At 49.4% G+C, this 23274-nt stretch overlaps 2 protein-coding genes across 2 annotated transcripts; both read right to left on the bottom strand.

Moving 5' to 3' along the window:
• Positions 1-15388: 15388 nt before the first annotated feature.
• On the bottom strand, positions 15389-16813 carry S100A6 (S100 calcium binding protein A6). The gene is made up of 3 exons (XM_004284715.4): positions 16684-16813; positions 15978-16136; positions 15389-15612 (listed from the first exon to the last, which is right to left on the bottom strand). The coding sequence occupies exons 2-3, from the start codon at positions 16113-16115 to the stop codon at positions 15478-15480; spliced, it is 273 nt and encodes a 90-aa protein (XP_004284763.1). The 5' UTR covers positions 16116-16136; positions 16684-16813; the 3' UTR covers positions 15389-15477.
• A 1049-nt stretch (positions 16814-17862) lies between these two features.
• Positions 17863-21450, bottom strand: S100A5 (S100 calcium binding protein A5). The gene is made up of 3 exons (XM_049712958.1): positions 20894-21450; positions 20151-20309; positions 17863-18534 (listed from the first exon to the last, which is right to left on the bottom strand). Exons 1-3 carry the CDS (start codon positions 20945-20947, stop codon positions 18388-18390), a joined length of 360 nt encoding a protein of 119 aa, XP_049568915.1. The 5' UTR covers positions 20948-21450; the 3' UTR covers positions 17863-18387.
• Positions 21451-23274: the final 1824 nt, after the last annotated feature.

Below are 23274 nucleotides of genomic sequence, written 5' to 3'. Positions count from 1 at the left end.
ACTCTGGGTTTTAAGTTCAAAGGATTCATCAGCAAAATAACCACTCTACACTTAATAAGTAAGAGATAAGAAAGTTTATTAGGTTAATTATAAATTGTAGCACAAAGATAAGCAAAATGGTAAGAAATAAATGTATGTACAATCACCAAATTGGGGAAACACCTCCTTCCGGATCCAAGCAGCGCTGGCAAGTCCCTGAAACGGCAGTCCGGAGTCCCAGTTGGAAGGTCCCAAGCGGTGTGTCCACCCCACGGGTGAGACTTCAGAGTACTGCTCAAAGGAGTCCTTTTAACGTCAAGCCGCAAGCTGATAATCACCAGCTTATGTGCAAATATGCAGCTCTGGCTGTTATCAGAAATGCTTTGCTCTCCAGTCGTACGTCTCCAAATGTTCGCTGATCCTGGGAAGTGGCCAGATTCCCAAGGCCCAGGAAGCTTCGTGACTTACTCCCTCCCTTATCTGTTGGTTCTCGGGCTCGCTAGGTCGTTTCTACTGACTTACACATAGTCCGGCAGTTTAGCACCTTCAGGGTCTTTGTCTGGTCAAAGGCCTATTACTGCCTCTGAAGCCTGACCGAGACTATTAACTTCCCCAGCACCCCCGAGCAGCAGGACTGAGCCCTTGCCGTATTCCTGAGCAGGTGACTCATGGATACCCTCTGCTTGGCAGGTACAGACGCGGAACCCACGTGTTGGGCTTGATCTCAAATAATCAATGCATCCCTCCCCCTGCCTCAGAGCTGAACGTGTCCTCCAGCTCCGGGATTTGTGCGGATCCGAGTCCTACATAAAAAATTCTTCTGCAGGTCCCCACCCCTAGCCCTTTATCCCACAACCTTCCACTGTGTGGAAGTGTGTTCATCCATGCAACAAAGATTTATGGGACACCTATTATGTGGCAGGCCCTGTGCTAAATAAAGATGAGGGGACTTCCCTGGTGGCACAGTGGTGAATCTGCCTGCCAGTGAAGAGGTTTGAGCCCTGGTCTGGGAAGATCCCACATGCTACAGAGCAACTAAGCCCCTGAGCCACAACTACTGAGCCTGTGGGCCACAGCTACTGAGCCAGAGTACCACAACTACTGAAGCCTGCATGCCTAGAGGCTGTGCTCCACAACAAGAGAAGCCACCACAATGAGAAGCCCACACACGACAATGAAGAGTAGCCCCCGCTCACCACAACTAGAGAGAGCTGGTGTGCAGGAATGAAGACCCAATGCAGCCATAAATAAATAAACAAATAAACAAATTTTTAACAATAAAAAATAAAATAAAGATGAGGATGACACGGTCCCTCACTCTGAGTAGCTCCCAGTGTGAGTATCAGGAGAAGGGATGGAAGGAAGGAGAAGCAGAGGGGGACAGGCTTGTAAACAGATGTTCATATCAATACTACTATGTAATAGGACTAGTATAGAGGTGTGTAGGGGCTGCTGTGGGAGATAAGAGTAGGGACCTGAGATATCACAAAGGAGGTGACATTTGAACCTGAAGTGGGTTTCCCAGGAGACAGAAGAAATTGCATGAACAAATCATGGAATGGATGTGGCAAGATCAGACCAAGGCAAGTGTCCAGCATGTGTGCAGTGCTCCTTTCTACCAGCAGAGGGTGTCCTTACAAGGGCACCAATCCCATACTGAGGGCTCGACTCCCATGACTTCATCCAAACCCAATTATTTCCCAGAGGCCCCAACCTCCAAATATCAATACCATCATATTGGGGACTAACATATGAATTTGGGGGAAACAAACATTCAGTCCATAGCAGAGGTCAATATAGGATTTTAAGCTACTGAACCAGCTTTATTTGCCAGAAAGACAAGTTTGACAGCAATGTGGAAGACAAACTGGGCCTAACTCAATTTTTCCTTACACTGTGGGGCTGCGCATTAACAGGGCTGTGTGACTCAACCCTAAAGAGGAGCAGAAGGGTCTGGCTTCTGGTCCAAACATCTGGCCATCAGATTTTCCCAGGCAATCCCTTGGCAAAATCTCACCACCCCAGGCTCTCAGGCATCTCTCCTAGGCAGGACCACACTGAGTGGGGACTGAATGGTCAGCAGGGGGCACCAAAGGACTGGTGATTTGACAGTCACAGGGCTGGTCAGAGCCTTCCTGCCACGTGGTGAAAAGGGAAGCCTTCCAGGTTCCAGACCCTGGCACAGCCTGATCCCCTGGGCTCCATCATTCCCAGCCTCCTCCTCCCCTCGCCCCCGCTCCCATCCATACTCTGACCTCAAATAGGAGGTCAGAAAAGGAAGGAGGTGGATTTTTTTCCCCCAAATTCAGGGCAAACACACACACATACTTTTTTTTAAGGCTCTTCCCAGTTTCTTAGAGAAGTTTTTGCTCACCAAACTCAGCAATTTCCTGATCAAGTTTTGGATCATACTTTTGTGTATTCCTAAACTAACACCGTGGCTCTGAGCTATGAACAAGGACACTTCTCAGAACATAAAATCACAAGCCAGAGCTGGGCGAGAGCCCCGGAACTGATTCTGATCTGGTAATAATTCCGCACTCTTGAGAGTAACTCAGAAGCTAAAAACTGTATTTAGTAATATAGTTACCACAGGTGACCTGCAGCTGGGAGGAGGAAAGGACACCCAGAAACCATCTGAATGTCCAAAATTAAGGGACATTACCAAATGTTGAACATCAGCAGGAAGGAACAGTGTGTCTTCATTAAAATGGAAATTATACACTTGTAGGGAAATTCGGTAAGAAAGTAGAAATGGGGACTTCCCCAGTGGTCCAGTGGCTAAGACTCTGCGCTCCCAATGCAGGGGGCCCGGGTTCATTCCTAGTCAGGGAACTAGATCCCACATCCCACATCCCGCATGCTGCAACTAAGACCCAGAGCAGCTGAAATAAATCAATAAATAAATTTTTTAAGAAAAGAAAGTAGAAATGCTTGTCTCTTCTTTTTGCGGGGGAAGGGGGATGCATTAAAAATAGTTTTGACTCATTCCTGGAGGCAAACCTAGTCTTCCCCTCCCGGTGAGAGAGTGAGGGCAGGCAGAGGAGCTTCCCGCTTGGTTGGGAATTTGCTTGCTCACTTGTTTTAAAGAATAAGTGATTACAATGCCTGTTTTCTATATTTCCGTATTCTGGTATATTGTGTAACTTTTAGGTACCAAAATATTAGCATTTTTGTCCATATAGCAACATTAATTCAGTATTTTTCAAAACCTGAACTCTTAACCATTTATCTATTGAGATGTACATAATGTAACCTATAGGTTACATTAAAATTTCAAATCAAACAAATGTTAACGCTATTAGAAAGCATTCTTCTATACCTCCATAATCTGCAAAAGGCGACAGAAAGTGGCAATCAACAAAGTAAAAAATAATTCTCATTATCCCTGAGCAAAGGATCTTGGACGTTTCAATACTGAAATTGATACCAGTTCCTCTGCGTTGTCATCCCTGTTCATAAATGAAGTAATTAAGGAAGGCAAAGCAAATTGAACATATGATCTTTAAAATAGAAACTGGCTTACAGTCAACAACAAAGACCGCAGGCCCTGAAAAATATTCCAAAGCATCTCAAAGTTACTAAACAAGAAATGAGGTTATTAGAAGATGGAATCGGCTGTCCCTCACCCCTATCAATCTAGATGAAGGTGACAGTGCTTTCAGTAGCTGGCAAACCGTCCACAAAATTACATTCACAGTTCAAGGACGGCACCACTGATGATGATTGCTTTTTAAAATTGTGCTATTTTTTAATTGAAGTATAATTGGCTTATTATATTATATTAGTTTCAGGTGTATAACATAGTGACTCAATTTTTCTATACCTTACAAAATGACCACCACAATTAGTCTAATTACCATCCGTCACCATACAGAGTTATTACAATATTATTGACTATATTCCCTATGCTGTACGTTACATCCCCATGACTTATTTATTTTATAACTGGAAGTTTGTGCCTCTTAATCTCCCTCACCTATTTCATTCATTCTCCCCCCATCTCCCTCCCCTAGCAATCACTAGTTTATGCTGTCAGAGAGGAAGAAATTTTCCTCTGCCCTTCTAGGTTCTTCTGGCTGATCTAAGAAATTAAACTGACATGAGACAGATTCACAGGAAAAAAATCAAACGAAAGGTTAATAACGTCTATACATAGGAGAAACCCCAGAAAACTGAGGAACTCACCAAAATAGGTGAATGGTGCACCTTAAATACCATCTTGAGCTAAAGACAAAAGAGGAGTTGGGAGTAGTGATTTGGGACTTCAGTTAGGAGGAAGGCATTTCACAAGGAGATGGAAAAGCAGATGTTTGGTAAACAAATGTTCGCTGGGCCTTGCAGACAAAGCGACAGAGTGGACTCTGATAGCCAGGCCCAGTGGAGCTTCCCCCACCACACCTAGCCCATATTCTCTGCACAAATCTCTGGTGATAGCTCTATTATAGATTCTTTAGGCAGCTGAGGAGGTTTCCTGAGACTTCTGATTCTTAAAAATGATCATCCTAATCTAATCCTCATGCCAAAGAGATACATTTTAGGGGGCAAATCTTGCTCCCCTCCAGTCCCACCTTTGAAATCTCTTTTAAGAAGTTTCATAGACCAGAAGTCGAGTTGATCAGTTGCTTTACATCTCATTGAACCGGTCTCTTAGTCCTGACAGTAGGTCAGTTCAGTTTCTCATTTCAAGAGGCTGTAATGCAGGTGGGCTCTCAAGGTTAGGGCTTTAGAGTCCAAGCAATCAGGTATTTTAAAAGAGGCATTTCTGTGCAGAAAAAGAAAAACAAAGGTTAATGATTGGAGCAAATTTTCTGAGTCCTGAGAGTTGCCAGTCGAAGATTTCTAGATGTCAGGGCTGAAGCATCTTTTGCAGTTTGAAATATCTCTGGTGATGTCATCAGGTACTCAGGTAAACTTTCTGAGTGGCTTACACAGCAGCAGGCACAAAGATGGTCTAAACATGGGCTATTGCGGGGGTCTCCCTTAAGCTGATATCAGGTTGTTCAGTTTCCATTTGCAGGACTTCAGGAAAAGGGCCACTTTAGTTCTCAATGATTCCAAGTCAAAGTGGGAGAAAAAGTGGAAACATTAGTTTGGAGAGCTGGAGCCAAATATTTGAGGAAACTAGAAGAATTCAGAATCCAGTCTAGTTTACTGATCTTGACCTTTTGTTAGTATTTTTATGAAGCCATCAGCTTTTTCATTAGAGTTCTGTAATTTCTTACCTAGTTCAGTGGTGTTATCTAGAAGTTATCAGAGGGACTTCCCTGGTGGCGCAGTGGTTAAGAATCTGCCTGCAAACGCAGGGGACTTTATTGCCCACTTTGCTGGGGTTTTATCATAAATAGATGTTGAATTCTGTCAAAAGCTTTTCCTACATCTATTGAGATGAATATATCATTTTTATTCTTCCATTTATTAATATGGTGAATCATGTTGATTGATTTGTGGATATTGGACCATCCTTGCATCCCTGGGATAAATCTCACTTGATCATGGTGTATGATCTTTTAACGTATTGTTGAATTCAGTTTGCTAATATTTTGTTGAGGATTTTTGCACCTATGTTGCTCATCAGTGATATTGGCCTATAATTTTCTTTTTTTTATGGTGCCTTTATCTGGTTTTCGTATCAGCAATGCTGGCCTTATAGAATGAGTTCAGAAGTGTTCCATATTCTTCAATTTTTTTGGAATAGTTTGAGAAGAATAAGTGTTAATTCTTTTTTATTTTTTTATTATTATTTTTTTTTTTTTTTTTTTTTTTTTTGCAGTACGTGGGCCTCTCACTGCTGTGGCCTCTCCTGTTGCAGAGCACAGGCTCCAGACGCACAGGCTGAGCGGCCATGACTCACGGGCCCAGCCGCCCCGCGACATGTGGGATCTTCCCGGACCGGGGCACGAACCCGTGTCCCCTGCATCGGCAGGTGGACTCTTAATCACTGCGTCACCAGGGAAGCCCTGATTCTTTTTTAAATGTTTGGTAGAATTCACCTGTGAAGCCATCCAGTCCTACACTTTTGCTTGTTGGGAGTTTTAAAATTACTGATTGAATTTAATTACTGGAAATAAGTCTGTTCACATTTTCTATTTCTTCCTGATTCAGTCTTGGGAAATTGTACATTTCAAGAAATTTATCCACTTTTTCTCAGTTGTCCATTTTATTCACATATAATTGTTCATAGTAATAAGATTGTGTTTTTTTAAAGATATCATTTCATCTTCCTTTTTTCAAAGTTAAGTTTTCTTTATATTTATATAGTGTTTGGTTTACTTTTTGAATAATATTTTATTAATTTTACCTACTAATTTAGATTGGAAGAATAATGCATCTTTATGTTTATGTTTATATTTGAAGTTTTTGCTTTTATTTGACACTTTGTCATGTGTTTCTAATTTTTTGAAATATTTTAATACATAATTCCAGTGTTTTTAATGTTATAAATTCTGAAAACTTTTACATAGAATACAAGTATTCAACCCCATATTTTAATAATGTGCACAATAAAAACCAAAACACAGGTATTGATATTTTGCTCTCATATAACAATCACTAAGAATGAGCTTTCCTGGCTCAACTGGTTTTTCTGTTGCTATGAATTTAAGGTACAGTTAGAACAGAGTTTCTGGGGTAAAGGAATGAAAATGGTGGGAGGGAGCTTGGCGGAGCCAGGGAAAAATGAGAGAAGGAAAGTGGAGTCTGCAGTGTGGGTACCTGGGGAGAGCAGAACTGAAAGAATTGTCAGGGAGTCAGCCATTCATTGTCCAGGGGGTGCTGGGTAACAGGGCTGATGGAAGGGACCATGCGAAGGGCCTTCCATGAGATGGGGTGGAACCTAGCCCCTGCTGGCTAACCCTTCAGTATTCACACCATCAGCACCCAAGGTTCAAGTCTTCCTGTGAGTGAAAACTTCCTTCTCTGCACCAAGCACCCTACCAGCTGACCACCCAGTGAGGAATGCCTGGCCAGTGACAGTCATCACTCCACCACAGCTGTACACACACACACACTCAAACACACTCACACACTCAAACACACTCACACACTAGGAGAACAGATTTCCATAGCACCTCTAGGACAACTGTACAACCAAAGAGCACCCCAGGACACCTAGTGGGGTAGTGGAGAGGAGCTATCTCTGCTACACCTGGAAGAATAAAGAATTGAAAGCAGAGTCCCAAAGGGTTATATGTACACCCATGTTCATAGTAGCATTATTCACAATTGCTAAAATGCAGTAGCAACCCAAGTGTCCAGCAACAAAGGAATAGATAAGCAAAATGTGGTATATTCAAATAATGGAACATTATTCCACCTTAAAAAGGAAGGAAATTCTGACAGATGCTACCACATGGATGAAATCTGAGGACATTATGCTAAGTGAAATAAAGCCAGTCCTAAAAGTACAAATAGTGCATGATTCCACTTGTACAAAACACTTAGTCAAATTCATAGAGATAGAAAGCAGAGCTGGGGAAAGAGGGGGGGATTGGGAACTACTCTTTAATAGATACAGAGTTTCGATTTTACAAAAGATGAAAAGAACTACGGAGATGGATGGTAGAGATGGCTGTGCAACAGTGCGAATGTATTTAATACCACAGAATGTACACTTTTCAAAGGTTCATTTTATGTTATGTGTACAGCATACCTCATTTTATTGGGCTTCACTTTATTGCACTTCACAGATATTGTGGTTATTACAGACTGAAGACTTGTGGCCACATTGTGTCAAGCAAGCCTATAGGCCCAATTTTTCCAAGAGCATTTGCTCACATCCTGTCTCTGTGTCACATTTTGGTATTTCTCACAATATTTCAAACTTTTTCATTATTATTATATTTGTTATGGTGATCTGTGATCAGTGATATTTGATGGTAAGCTTGCAAAACGATTATGACTCGCCAAAGACTCAGATGATGGTTAGCATTTTTTAGCAATAAAGGATTTTTAAATTAAGGTATGTACATTTTTTAAGCATAATACTGTACTAATAGAGTAATAGTGCAAACGTAACTTTTACATGCACTGGAAAACCAAAAAATTTGTGTGACTCACTTTATTGTTATATTCGCTTTTTTGCAATGGTCTGGAACCAAACCTGCCTTATCTCCAAGGTATGCCTGTATTTTGCTATAATTTTTTTCAATTGGGAAAAAAAAGTGAGGCCAGGAGAGATTTGACACAGAGGAGGCAGTGCGACCACAGAGGCAAAGACTGCAGACACAAGTGGTGCAGACTCAGGTCAAGCAACGCCAGCAGCCATCAGATGCCGAAAGGGACAACAAACCAATTTTCCCCTAGAGCCTTTGGAGGGAGTGTGGCCCTACCCACAACCCCTTGATTTCAGACGTCTGGCCTACAGGACTGTGAAAGAATAAATTTCTGTTATTTTAACCTCCCTCCAAATCCCCACTGGATTGTACACTTTAAAAGGGTCAATTTTATGATGCATGGATTATATCGCAATAAAGCTTTTGTTTGTGTGTGTGTGTTGGCTTTATTTGGTTTGGTTTTTTTTTTCCCCAGCTTTATGAGACATAATTGACTTATAACATTGTGTAAGTTCAAGGTGTACAAAGTGTTGATTTGATAAATGTTTATATGGCAAAATGATGACTGCCATAGCATAGCTACCACCTGCATGCCCTCACAGTCACCCTTTCTATTTTGTGGTGAGAGCATTTAAGATCTACTTTCTTAGAACATTCAAGTACTTAATAACACAGTACTGTTAGCTATAATCATCATGCTAGACATTAGAGCCCCAGAACTTAAACTTACAACTCTAAGTTTAGACCCTTTTGACCCTTTGCCTAACATCTCCCCATTTCCCCCAACCCCCAACCCCTGGTAACCACCACTCTATTCTCTGTTTCTCTGAATTCGACTTTGCTAGATTCTACATATGAGTAAGAACATACTGGGCTTGTCTTTCTCTGTCTGACATCTCACATAACATAATGTCCTCAAGGTCCATCCATGCGGTCACAAATGGCAGGGTTTCCTTTTCTCTCATGAAGGAATAATACTCCATTGAGTATATACCCATTGAACGTCCCTTAGATTGTTTCCAGATCTTGGCTATTGTGTGTAATGATGCAATGAACATGGGAGGCCAGATGTCTCTGTGAGATCCTAATTTCTCACAGAGAAACACCTCAATAAAGCTGTTTAAAAGAGAGAGCAAGACAAGTTTCCCTGGTGGTGCAGTGGTTGAGAATCCGCCTGCCGATGCAGGGGACACGGGTTCGTGCCCCGGTCCGGGAAGATCCCACATGCTGCGGAGCGGCTGGGCCCGTGAGCCATGGCCGCTGGGCTTGTGCATCCGGAGCCTGTGCTCCGCAACGGGAGAGGCCACAGTGGTGAGAGACCCGCATACCCCCCAACACAAAAAAAAGAGAGAGAGACAAGGCTATTTTTTCTTGGGCTTTTTGGTTTTTTGCCCATGCCTTTCGTCATGCGGGGATCTTAGTTCCCCGATCAGGGATCGAATCAGTGCCCCCTCCATTGGGAGAGCAGAGTTTTAACCACTGGACCACCAGGGAAGTCCCTAGGCTATTTTTTTCTTGTAATGAAAATACTCTCTGGGTGAGATGCTGGCCTCTGGGCGCGGGGCACCCATTATACACAGAAGGCACTGTGCCCAGGGCCCCGAAAACATTTTTCATTTCGTTTAAAAGTACAAGAAACCCTAAGATACTAATAATGAATATATAATAATGATTCCATCTTGGTTCACATTTATCTTTATACCAACACAGTCATAAAATACAGTTTTTAATATTTTCCTATGGAGGATCCACAGAGGCAAAAGTACCTAGAGCCCATGGAAGTCAAAAGCAGCCTTGTTCCTAGGTAATTTGTCAGGAAATCGGTCACAGCTGTCACACGCTGCAGAGAAAGAACCGGGATTGGGACACTCATCAGCGTCCCCACTCCTAGGTCTAGAACTGCCCCCCCAACCCAGAACCCCCCAGAGCAGGCAGAGCCTGGCATAGGAAAGCTCCATTAGCTTCCAAAGCGCCAAGGGCCTAAACGCTGGGACATCCTTATCTAAGAAGAGCAGTGGGGTGTCCTAAGGGATGCGTGTGGCAACTTAGCTTTTGGAGGCTTGAAGAACTGTGGGTGGGGGAGACCTCCACAGAGGGAGCATCCTGCAGGTCTCCCCACCTGAAAGCCCTACACTGACCTGGAAGCAGGAGAACCTTCTGATGCTGTGAGTGTAGCCTTCTTGAAGAGAGGCGTAAGGGGGTGCCTCAGGACCCTCCCCACCTTTCCCCTTCCCCCTGGACAGAGGGCTGGGTTGCTCTCCCCTAGATTCTGGGAGGACACAGGCAGGGCACTCAGAGGACAGGGAAAAGGGTCTGCTTGGGCATCCCACTGAGCAATGGCCAGTGGCTGACCCTACACACACCCCACCTCCCCTTACCCATCTCCCTTTTCAGGCTCCTCTGGGTCTGTCCCTGTTCACCACCTGGACTAGGTCCGCAGGTTAAGTCCCAAAGTGCCAGGAAGACTGGGGTGCTTGCTCCAGGAGTGCCATCACAGGCCTCCTGGCCACCCACCCAGGTGCCAACCTGGGACCTGCTAGCCTCTACGACTCCACCCCCGCCACACATCCAGCAGACCCTACCTGTTCATCTTTGGGCACCTGCCTGCCCTCTTCCTGCCACCCCACTGCACTCCAGGTCAGATCCTCACTGTCCCACCTGCAGTGGCCAGCAGCTTCCTGGCCTGTTCCCCAGGGTCCAGATCTCTTTGAAGTCCAGGCCTTTAACAAATCATCACTCTATTCAAAACCTTCAACACCCACTGCACACCCATAGCTTAGAGGCAGGGCTTTTAAACATTCCCTGGAACCCTTTCTTAAAAGAAAACATAATGCAGGAGGCTGGTCCACGAAAAATACAGAGCTCTGGCTAAAACAGGGTGAGTGGCCAGAAGCTGCCCTGTCTGAGCCACCACGCCACCATGGGCAAGCCCCTAAGCTACCTCTGAGAACCCACTAGAGCTCTTGTAGTTCAAAATCAACTAGATCCTATCAGACTGGCTAAAACTTTTTCAAATGATACTGCCTAAGGCTGTCCAGGATGCTGGATCATTTACCACTAATGGGAAGTGTGCATTGTTACTGCTGTTGTGGAAAGTAATATAGCAATAGCTATTTAAACTAAGTATGTATATGCCCTTCAAGCCAGCAGTTTCACTCCTGGGATTCTGTACTAAATAAATAAAACCATCAGTCCTTAAGAATGTGTATACAGAGATGTTTATTCGGCAATATTATTATTGCTTGTAGTGAAAAAATTGGGGGTAGGAAATGCCCACCACTAGGAAATAGGAAATAGGAAATGATCAGATAAATTATGGTGCTTCTGTACCGTGGAATAACCTACAGCCATTAAAAAGAAGGATTTAGGGGGGGTTCCCTGGTGGCGCAGTGGTTGAGAGTCCGCCTGCCGATGCAGGGGACAAGGGTTCGTGCCCCGGTCCGGGAAGATCCCACATGCCGCGGAGCGGCTGGGCCCGTGAACCATGGCCGCTGAGCCTGCGCGTCCAGAGCCTGTGCTCCGCAACGGGAGAGGCCGCAACAGTGAGAGGCCCGCGTACCGCAAAAAAAAAAAAAAAAAGAAGGATTTAGGGCTTCCCTGGTGGCACAGTGGTTGAGAGTCCGCCTGCCGATGCAGGAGACACGGGTTCGTGCCCCGATCCGGGAAGATCCCACATGCCACAGAACAGCTGGGCCCGTGAGCCATGGCCGCTGAGCCTGCGCGTCCGGAGCCTGTGCTCCGCAACGGGAAAGGCCACAGCAGTGAGACGCCCGCGTATTGCAAAAAAAAAAAAAGAAGGATTTAGACCTCTACCAGTTGACTTGAAGGGATTTTCGTGATATATTGTTAAATGGAGAAAACATAAAATGAGAGAAATATATATATATATATATCATGATTCCATTTTTATAACGCAATTACATCATACACATGTCTTATATGTGGAACTATATTTATACAGTTTTTTAGAAAGCTATGGAATAAGGCATCCTAGTTTATTAACACTGGTTATTTGAGTGCAAGAAAATAAAACTTGTCAGTGAATTTCTCAGTGCCCCAGTACAAACCCTAGCCTCCTGGGACTCTTCACAGACCTTGAGGATTAGACTCACAGCCATTTGTGTCGTTAATTGCTTGATCCAAAAGGATAATAAAACTTCTCTTGTTTCCCAAAGAGAGAGAGTCAAATGCTTACCACCTGCAGTAGGTCCAAGGTTAAGCCCCAAGGAGCTCAGGAGACCGGAAATCTCCTCTCTAGGTATTTATACTTCAAAAGAGATGAAGACTCAGAATTTAGAGATCTCTAGGACCTAAAAACTGGAGACTCCTGGAGCTATCTGGTTCCTAGAGAAATTTTATTTACATTCCAGAGAGTGGTGTTAGGATTTAGCACCGCAACATTCCCAAGGAGACCCTTTCAGAAGGAGAGGAGAACCAGTTCCCTTTCCCCCTTTATAAGTAGTGAAAAACCATCTTTCCTTGTCACTTGCCTTTGAATGTCTGGTCCTTGAATGAGACCTAGCCCAAGATAAGACCCAGGCCAAGGCAGCCCTGACTCACTGATTATTTCTATAAGTCATTTTGTACACTCTCAATATGTGATTAAAACATTTAAGAGAAAAACATGAAGAAGAAATGGCCAAACTATGTCATGATGTGATAAGCACTAATGAACTGGCAAAGGGAAGGGAGAGGGCCCAGTTCTGAATTTACAGTTTGCCCTGGGTGGAAGCACTTAGTCCTCTACTGGTCTTTTCACTTGTTCAACAGGGTTAATAATACATACTGCACATAAACCTTCTGAGCACCACAAAAGAATGGATATGAAAGTGCCTTGTAAAAATAAAAGCGCTATACAAACGTACAGTGGCTTTATTCCCGACAGTATCAGATATGCTTGGCAGAGAACAAAGAGCTACATACGGTGACTCAGTCCAAAACCCCTCCCACTGGGGCCCGCCCCAGCTTACAGACATGGGCTGTGGTGCCGCTGTTTCAGCTTCCTGGGTGTCAGGCTGACTAGGTTGTAGGATTAATGCCCATTTATGCACAGCAAGGGAAAAAGGAGCCTCAGCGAGGGGCATAGGGGAACGCAGAGCCACTTCCACCAGAGGCCTGGATCAGCCTCAGCAAAGGGACAGGAATGTGAAGCCCCCAGCTCACATCTGAACGTCTCCCTCTACCCTAAGCCCAGGCCCCTGTTCCACAGAGTGAACTAAAGGCTTCATTTCCATTACATCCGTTGGAGGCAAATGCAATAAAAAGCGACCAGTCTGTGCCCCCTCCACACACAGTCCCACCCTTTGAGTAGAGCACCCACCAGGTTCCGTTGTAAATACTGCTTCCTCCCACCATCCCTCAAAAAAGCCTTAAAGACCACACCCGCAAAGCAAACAAAAGATTTGCTACATGTTTGGGGGTTTATCTTTTAAATCCGTGTTCCTGTTCCCCTCCACTATTATGGAAAGGCAGCCGCTAAAGGACACGCCTGTTTATTTAGCAGGTGAACTGTGCACGTTTACCGATTCTCCTAAAGCCCTCGGCCTGCCCACCCACCAGAGCTCCCTGCAGATGTATGACCGAAGGCCTTGTCTGAGCAGCCCCTCCCTGGGCAGGGCAGTAGGTCTTCACCCACTGAAATGACCCCTCCTCCCTCTTTGTACGAAGGTCTTCTAGGCCCTGAAAGCGGGAGGGGCGGGGGACAGGGTTCAGATTGTTTGTCTTTGCAAACCGCCTTCCTTTCATGGACTTGCTCGTGGCACGTGCATCTTAGGTAAAGGCTGAGCTGCGAGTTGCTTTATTGGGGGTTAATTGCTGGGAGCCAAAAGATCCCCCGGCTGACATTCCCATAGCACCAAGTGGTGTTTTCGTCTTCACTGGAAGGGCTCCACCTTGGCTCCCTCCGCCACTGGCCCCTCCCTAGGGGTTCGAGAAAACCAACCACAACGGCCCCGCGGCGTCCTGCTCTCTGTCCACACGAGGGCGCTCGCTCCACGCCCCACTATGCTGGCCGCCGCGACGCCGGGAAGGTATCTTTGGGGGGCGGATAGAGCCAAGGCTTGGACACGGCTGTGCAGACCGGGAGCTCAACCTGGGTCCCTTCCTGGTTCCCAGCTGTGCCAGTCCCTAGTCCCTGCGGGGAAGGAGAGGCCACTAGAGGGACGCCAAGAGGTGAGGCTTCCAGCCCTCTTGGGACTGTTGGCTCATCCCCACCCCCTGGAGGAAGAAGACTCAATTCAGCGGAGTTGAGCCCCCTGGGAAGTGGGGAGGTGAGTAAGAGGGGAAGGAGGATATGGTCTCCCTCTGGGGTCCCCAGAGCCTACAGAGGAACTTGCCTGACATACGCTAGGCCTGGAGGGGACAGAACTGCCCCATGGCCCTGAAACACAATTTACCCCCTTCCCCTACCCGCCTGCCTGAAAACGCTAATGCAAACAGTGAACTCAGACAATAATTCAGACAATTAGTCATTTTCCCTGATGGGGGCTGAGAGCCAGGCTTGGCTCCGGTGGAATACCTGGGGTGATTCTTTCTGCTGAGGCTGTAGGGATGGGCTGGCTCAATATTGACAGAAAGGCTTGAAGGCGCAGTTGCCCAGCCCTGGAGACCCCCCCCCCACTCCACCCCGAGGACCCTCAGCCCACCCCTTTCATGAACACCCCATGAGTCATTTATTCGCACAGCTGCCAGCTTCTCAGACCACCACCCCTGGCACAAAGGACCCTGTCCCTGAATGCAGGGACAGACTCTTAAAGCGTGCCTCCCACCTTTGACCAACCAGGGCATAGACAGCAGAATCGAACTCAACCATACAGCGTCCGTCCGCAGTGGTCTCCGACAGAATAGCAGAACACTCTCCGTCCAGGCTCTGGGAATGCCAGATATGCCTTCTCTGCCCCCATTTCACTGTGGTGAGAAAGTGGACCGGCCCCGACCCAAGGCCCTTCTGGCCCTTCCCCTCTCACCACGCCCAGAGGAAAAACACGTCTTTGTCTTCAGAGATCCTGATAGGATTATCTCTGCCACACTCTGGACTCATCACAGCCTGGCTCAAGCACCATTTCCTTCTCCAAGCCCATCTTAGAACCCCTTTCACGGGGGACCACTTGAGACTTTCCTTAAGATGGCTTCACCCAGAGTGGGCATCTTTTTCTAATTCACATAAAGGCAACTTAATGAGCTCACAACCGCTTTGTTAGGGTGCGTCCGCCATTTTGTGGACCCTCCCACCAGCTCCCCTGGCCTGGTGAGTCACTGAGTCACTCCCAGAGGTCACTGTGAGAAAACCCTCTGGTGGCGATGTAGCACCAAGCAGAGGAGGAAACGGAAATCACTGGGAAGCCAGGACACAGGGATAGATTTAACCAAAAAAAAAAATTTATTGTACAGTTACCCACCACTAGACAGGCCAGCTAGAGGGTGTCTCCACCTTCCCAATTTATTTTCAGCCCCGGAGGATGTCATTGTAGATCATGGCCAAGGCCCCCAGGAAGGTGACATATTCTTGGAAGTTCACCACCTGGTCCTTGTTCCGGTCCAGGTCGTCCATCAGCTTTGCAATTTCAGCATCCTGCAGCTTCTAACGTGTTAGAATGGGAAATCCAGACTCAGTGGTTTTGAGACCTTGGGTTCTCTGCCTTTCCCCCTCCCAGGCAGCCGCCTCTCATACAAATGGCTCTGTGCTCACTTGTCACCAAAGATCCAAGCCCACTTTGGGTTCACTTGGCTTTACTTCTCCTCTGTTCCTCACTCAGGAGGAGTGAATACCAGGCTACCAGTTTCCCCAGCCCCTCAGGGGTGTGGACCAGTGGTCCAGTTAGGCACATGGTCTAGGGCCCCAGAATGTGGGTAAGCCTGAGCCATGCACCTGGCACCTCACCCTCTCCGAATCCTGCTTCTAAAGGGCGAGAGGTGGGGAGAAGGGGCCTGGGGAGGGTCACTCACCGCGCCAATGGTGAGCTCCTTCTGGATCAGCTCCTTCAGTTCACTCTTGCTCAGGGTGTTCTTGTCACCTTCCTGACTGGAGTACTTGTGGAAGATGGTCACCAGGAGGCCAATAGCCTGATCCAGGGGGCACGCCATGGCTGAAAGCTGGGCTCAGAGCTGAGGGCAGAGAGGCTGCTCAGCACCCTGGGCAGCAGGGCCTTCTCACTCACCCACACCCCCCCGCCAACTCCCTTTGACTACCCGTGCCAAACCACTAAGTGTCAGGTGACATCAGGAGACAGCCCAGGGCTTGTAGAGGAGGGAGAGGGCAGAGTCTAAGACCAAGAGGTGAGTGCCCTACAGAGGACCAGAGCAGAGGTTGTTCAAGAATTCTAAGGAACAAATAGAACCACAGCGGAGAACTGTCTTCCAGGGGTTCCAAAAAAAGTTGGGGAATATGTTGTGAGTCAGGGTGGAGGCTGCACACCCAGCCCTACACGCACACAGCCTCACAGGACCACACACTGCGGCACGGACACACCCTGGGACTCACTCTCCCAACCCCAGAAGGGCCACAGTGGGGAGCCACCCCACTGTGCCTTAGCCCGGGGCCGGCCCGGCCGCTCCCGCCTCTCCCTGCCGGCCCCAGTCTGGATGCGGGCGGACTAACCCGGGGCGGGCTGGCCCCGAAGGACGGGGGCTGCCCTGCCTAGCGAGGACTCACCGCGGCTGCAGCGAAGCGAGAAGGAGCGGCCGAGGGGGATGGCCGTGTGGCCAGCCCGCCAGCCTTATAGCGGCGCTTCCGGGAGGCCGGCCGCCCACTGCCCGCCCGCGCCCCACCCTGCCCGCCCTTTACACAACATCCTCGCCCCAAAACTTTCCACGCCTCCTGCCCCTGGGCTGTTCGGGGCTCCGCGGGGCGGGGGCGCCGAGGGGAGATCGCGGCCAGCCCAGTGACCTCGAGCTCCCACCTAATCACCAAAACTCAGTTTGCCCCCCGTCGCGATGTGACAAGAGGAGGAGGCGGAGAGCCGGGCAGTGTCAGAGTGTGTGTGTGTGTGTGTGTGTGTGTGTGTGTGTGTGTGTGTGTAGGGGGAAGGGCGGGGAGAAGGGTGCCGCTCCCCGGCGCCGGGGGAAACGGGGGCGAACCCTAGATGAAGGACGGGGAGCAGCCAGTGGTCTACAGGATACGATTTAAAGGACACCTAGAACACACATCCCCCCAGGGAAAAATACCACCACCCTCGATCCCTTCCCCCATCCCCCCACCTGAATTCCACCCGCAGCCTCTTGCCCATTAAAGTGCACACACACACCAGAGTCAAGCCCTGTAAGTGTCATTAGTGATTTACCCTCCAATGCAAAGTCTGTCAGATCCTCTCCCAAGAAAGGATTTTGATACGGGGAGGGAGGTGGGGAGAGCAGAAAGCCCTGGATCCCAGAGATGATGGTAGGGCTTGTTGCTGGGGAGGAAACGGAGGAGAAGGAAAGGGGGCCGGTGTGGAGGTCAAGGCCAGACTCCCCCTTCTTACCAGTGTCCTCAGTGGGGGCCTCCTGTGAGCTGGTGGCAAGTCAGAGTGGCCTGTCCACCACTGCCCTCAGGGACCGCATCCCAGCCACCCCCAGTGTCCTCACTCTCAGAGCACTTTCCCCCTTAGCTTTCTCTGCATATTTGCAGCATTCCCTGGAGGCAAGCAAAAGCCTGGCCCCACTTCCTCATTTTCCTGGAGGGCCAAACTAAGCCTGGATAAGATTAGTCACATCTGCACTGAAGAACAGGAAGTGGGGTGGAAACCCAGAACGTGAACACCCAGAGGCTGCCCACCCACTTAAGGAGAAGCTCTGCCTGGTCCCACCCCACCCCCAGCCAAGGTGGACAAGAATGTTCCAAACCAGCCCGGGACACCTGGAATCAAAAACCTTTATTTCCTCTGCTGGAGGGGAAGGCTGAAGCAGGGTCCATCTGGGAGGGAGAGGAAGGCAAGGGGCCACGGAGGGTCTGTGAGAGGAGCTGCAGGGGTCAGGGGCCAGGGCCCAGTCATTGGTTGTCCGCCAGGAAGAAGTCGTTGTAGGCCACGCACAGCGTGATCGGGAACACCGAGTACTCCTTTTTTTGTTTGCTTTTTTGTTGGTTTTTTTAATAAATTTGTTTATTCATTTATTTATTTTTGGCTGCGATGGGTCTTCATTGCTACGCACAGGCTTTCTCTAGTTGCGGCGAGTGGGGGCTACTCTTCATTGCGGTGCGCGGGCTTCTCATTGTGGTGGCTTCTCTTGTTGCAGAGCACAGGCTCTAGGCACGCGGGCTTCAGTAGTTGTGGCACACGGCTCAGTAGTTGTGGCTCGTGGACTCTAGAGCGCAGGCTCAGTAGTTGTGGCGCCCAGGCTTAGTTGCTCCGCAGCATGTGGGATCTTCCAGGACCATGGTTCAAACCCGTGTCCCCTGCATTGGTAGGTGGATTCTTAACCACTGCGCCACCAGGGAAGTCCCCGAGTACTCCTTGAAGTCGATCTCCTGGTCGCTGTTCTTGTCCAAGCTCTTCATCAGGTCATCGATGCTGCTCTCCTTCATCTTCTTCGAGGGCCCAGGTAGAGAGACAGGTCAGCCACCCCTCCCAGCCCTGCCCTGACCCCTGGGAAGGCAGCCTCAGACTGATCCCCAGGTGAGTCAGCAGCGGAGCATCTCAACCCCCAGAGTCTCCCCCCAGGCCACACCCAGCACAGGGTGCCACCAGGCAGAGCTCAGTGACCTGACTCCTGAATCGGAATAAATTACAAGAGGAAGGCTAGGGCAGCCCCCTTCCCCTCGACACTTTCTACCACCCAGAGAAATAATAAGCTAGATTTCATACAACACTTAATAGAGACAGCTTGGTGACTGTGTGGCACTAAGCGAGATCCAAGCCTTATCCCGCCCCTGCAGGACAGCTGCATGGAGCGAGTGCCTGGCACCCAGTCCTCTTCCTTGTCTGGTCCCCTGCCCAACCAGCCCAGCTCCACCAAGAGGATGGAGACAGCACCCTCAGGGGGAACAGGAAGAAAATACAGACACATCCTGCCCTCTCCCCTTCACTGCCCTCACCTCCAACTTTTCCAGAGGAGACAGGACTTCGGGACATAGAGATGGAAACAGCGTCTCTGTGACGCCACCCTTGTCCCCAGTCTGGGCTCCTGTTATAGCCAGGCCCTCCCCAGGGCCTCTGTCCCCTTGTAGTTAACCCTGCTGGACCCGTGGCCCCTCCCTCTGTCCTCATTAACTCCAGAATGCAGAGAGCTTGGCAGGAAGGCCAGAGGGGAGGCCTGGTGACACCCACGCCTGCTTTGGTCCCCTGTCCACAGGGACACACTAGGTGGAGCTTCTCTCTGGGGAGGCCCACTAGGGTTCAAGATGCGACAGGAGAGGCCCACAGGCCGATTTTAAAGGAACGAGGGAGGTTGATACATGGGCCCGGGCTGGAATTCCAGCCTCTCACTAGCTGGGTGTCCTCAGACAGTTATATAACATATCTGAGCCTCAATTTATTTGTTAACTGTAATAATAACATAATGACTACCTTATAGGCCTTTCCCTTTGTCAGTTGCTTCCCTCCCACCATCTCCATCTGGTAAGAATCTGCTCTTCCCCCTTCCAAACTGTGTTCACAAACTAGTAGAAGGATCCTTTTGGTTCCCGTGTCAGCACCAGCTGAGAGCCCCAGACATGCCGGGTACATGGAGGAGAGCCAGGCGGGGGCCCTGACCTTGAGCTGTGCACAGCTGACCTGGACCCCTGAATCACCTCGCCCACCCCCACTCCATCCCTTGCACAGCCTCCACAGCTGTGAGAGCCGTGCCTCAACATGGAAGTTTCCTTGATCTCCTTCTCTAAACCATCGTGCACGCTGAGGTCCACCCTCCAGACACTGCCCGTCTCCATTCCCAGTGAGACCTGACTCATCCCCAGGCGCGGCCCAAGATGTTCACCCTCTTCCTTGGGTCTCTGTCTGTACCCTTTGGCCATCCTGTCCTTGCTGAGGCTAGTGTACCCTGCGGGTAGGTGTGTATCCCCTCACGCTGGGCCTCCCACCTCATGCTGGGAAGCCCTCGGGGGTGGCATCAGTGCTTCCTCTTTTTTTCTGTCCCCTCCCCCACGGTGCCCACGGGGCATGGAGCACTGGGACTCTGGGGTGCAGGGGAGGGACCGACACCTACCTCACCAAGACACAGGTCTTTCTCGATCAGTTCCTTCAGCTCCTTCCTACTCAGAGTCACTTTGCTGCCCTCTCTCCCTGAATATTTATGGAAAGTGGTGACTACAGTGGTCAGGGCCTTCTCCAAAGACGTCTCCAGCATGGTGTGCAGTTCTGGGGGCTGAAGGGAAAGGAAAAGATCCCATTGCCCAGGAAGCTGGACCTTCTGCTTCCCCCCAGCACTAGCCCACCTCCAAGCCTCTCCCTCAAGGACCAGCTACTGGAACCCACGATGAGATCAAAATCTCCCAAGTGGACCCCAGTGTCTCAGGACAGGTTGTAGTGAGAACCAAGGAGCAGTGAGACTGACCAGGCCGGAAGGACACTGCACACTCTCCCGCTTAGGAGATGTTGAAAAAGGGGTCTAGGGACAGAGGGGTGACAGGATGGCCTCCCCAAAAGAAGAACTGGTGACAGATGGTGGAGCCAGTGAAGGGTCAGGATTTTCTCCCTGCCCGGTCCATCTTGGGCACTCATTTTCCAGAGGCCGTCCTCACCCAAGTCACCCTCCTTGGCCCGGGTCCCTGAATCACCTAATATCAGGGAGTGTCCCATTATAGAAGTGGGGGACAGGGCAAAGAGAGAGTCCAGGGGTTGGAGGAGGCTGGGGCTAGAACTGGAAGGTAAGATCTCAACAGGAAGTCGGGGAGGGGTGCCAGGACTTGTCCAGCTGGTCCAGCCTCTGGCCCAGAGAACTATACATACAGACCAGCCACGAGGCAGCGAAGGGGGTGGGCCTATTGAAACCTCCAGGGTCATTCTGAGAGCTGGATCCAGAGGTTGGGTCTGAATGGGGCCCCCCAGTCCATCAGCACAGCCACACCTGCCCAAGAGAAGAAGCAGCTGGAGCTCCCGTGACTCAGCTTGGAAACCACTTCCCTCTTAGGCAGGAAGGAGCCAACACCCAAGAACCTGGGGGCTACAGGTAAATCTGTGTTGAGTCCGGAGCAAGGAAAGGAGGAAGAAGCTGCTGCCTCTTACCTACAGACCAAAGCCCACCTGACGATTCTTGAACTGGACCTGAAATTCATCTCTTACCACCCCAAACCCTCAGCCTCTCCCCACTGCCAGGAGACTCAACCAGGACCACAGTGGAAGGCGAGGCCTCTGGGCATCTGCAGCAGCATCCTGGCTGGTTCTGATCCCCACCTCCACCCCCAGGGCCACGATTCCAAATACTCTGCCCTCTTCTCTCCAAACACGTGCCCACTCATCGGGCCCGGCCTTCCTTGGCGGAGGTCACCAGAGCTAGTCACCCTGTGGCCTCATCGCCCAGCCTGCCCCACCATATAAATGAGCAGGAAGGACTCAAGGAAGGAGAGAGCCAGAGAACTCACGCAGCAGAAGCAGACTCCCTCCCACTGGTCTCTGACTTTAATTCCCTTGCTCCAGTCCCCAGGGAACCAGGGAAGAGAGAGGGCCAATAAAAAGGGGCCGGCGACAAGGAGGCCCAGGTCAGAGCCTCCTGGGACACAGGTGGGGAGAAACCCCCTCTGCCAATCTCACCTTCCTTGTTTCCAAACAAGGATGGGACGGCGGGGGGGGCACACTGAGTTTACCATGGCACACACGTCTTCAGTCCTGGAAGCTTTGTCTTCCCAACCAAAAACCAGAACTCACCATCTGATGGGTCAACAGCCAGGCTTCCTGGAAAGGCTATTCAGGAGGTACAGGACAAATGCAGGGTGTCCACCCATACCCTAGGCCACTCTCCGCATTGGAGCCCTCCCACCCACTCCAAAAGCAGAACAGACATCTCAAGATGGGAGTCAGTGGGGGAAGATGTTTCCTGCCAAGGGCATAGTCAAGGTCATCAGCAAGTACGGAGCCTAAGATTTTTAAAAGGCTTTTCAATGAATGATTTCTTCTAAACCTCACTCATCACCATGGGAAAGAATTGTCAGAGACTCTTGGAGTGGAGAACTGAGAATCAGGGACTGAGGCAGAGATCAGGGAAGGATAGGGCTGGGTGATGGGGTAGAGGCTGTGGACTGTGGGGAACTGGTTCAGGGTGGGGATCAGGGAGAGTGGCTTGTATCCTAGGAGAGACTCAGACATTGTTCTACCACCAACCAGTCCAAGTATGAGAACAGAATGGAGTTAGGGGCTTAGCACCTATTGCTGCTGCAGCCCCACCCTAGCCTGCCTGGGTGGTCCCCACTGCCCCCCACTCCACTCCCACCCCCAGCTGCCAAGGTAGAGAGGCAGCAGGGACTGGTCACTAAGAAACAGGAGTTTCCGAAGTAGGGAGTGATGCAGGAGGAGGCCCAGGGGAGGGCACTCCGTGGAAGATGGGCAGACTGGGGCTGGGGGGAGGGAGAAGGGGGAAGTGGCAAACTCTTTCCTGGATCAAAATTCTACCCAAGTCTCTATAGTCACACTCTGAAGGAACATCTGAGTCACCTACCCCACTCCTCTGAAACTTGAGACAAAAACACAATGTGATGAGAAGGAAAGGGGAAAGCTAGAAAAGTCAAGGGAACAAGACATTCCCTGCCTCTGGACCTGCCTTCTACTCACCTCTTCCTTGAAGATCCCTGTACCACCCAGGCATGACCTGGAAACTAACCACAATCCCACTCACTGCAGGCTAGAACTATTGGCTTCAACCTAAGGAGAACTAATACCATGCCTGATATTTTCTGGGGGGAAAAAAAAATCTCAACTTCATTTATCGGATTCCTATGCCTGGAATTTTGTCTCCAAAACTATGGTCACCTCCCACCACCTCCCTCCCTCCCACCCCAGCCACTATCCTTCCCTCATCCCTCCCAAGATCCTTTGTCCTCCTCTGTTGGAGCATGACTGCTAACTGGTAATGAATCCCATCCTAGGGCCCCTGGGACAGAGATGGGAGTTAGGGAAGGATGATATTCTCATACTGTGGTTTCTCTTCCTCCACATCACCTCCCTGATCTGACTGTGGAATGGTAGGATTCATCCATCCCTGGGCTTTGAAGCCAGGGCACTGGAAGGGGTGGCAGGCAGCACCTGGGCCGTAAATGTCAGGACTGAGCCTTCCTCCCCATCCCACTCTGGCCTCACTACTTCCTCCCCATGACTCAGCCCTTCCCCCACCACCCCCA

The sequence above is a fragment of the Orcinus orca genome, chromosome 1 (assembly GCF_937001465.1).
Source record: "Orcinus orca chromosome 1, mOrcOrc1.1, whole genome shotgun sequence".
In the NCBI taxonomy this organism is placed as follows: Eukaryota; Metazoa; Chordata; class Mammalia; order Artiodactyla; family Delphinidae; genus Orcinus; species Orcinus orca.
Note: the sequence above shows the minus strand (reverse complement) of the source record. Positions and strands in the feature narration are given on the sequence as shown.

Coding starts and splice junctions, on each gene's coding strand:
- S100A5 (XM_049712958.1), bottom strand. CDS start 20,947: ATGACCCTGGAGGTTTCAATAGGCCCACCCCCTTCGCTGCCTCGTGGC. Junction 20,310..20,893: donor CGCTGCCTCGTGGCTGGTCT/GTATGTATAGTT, acceptor CTTTCCCTTCAG/CCCCCAGAACTGCACACCAT. Junction 18,535..20,150: donor AAGACCTGTGTCTTGGTGAG/GTAGGTGTCGGT, acceptor GGGCCCTCGAAG/AAGATGAAGGAGAGCAGCAT.
- S100A6 (XM_004284715.4), bottom strand. CDS start 16,115: ATGGCGTGCCCCCTGGATCAGGCTATTGGCCTCCTGGTGACCATCTTC. Junction 15,613..15,977: donor AGGAGCTCACCATTGGCGCG/GTGAGTGACCCT, acceptor CTAACACGTTAG/AAGCTGCAGGATGCTGAAAT.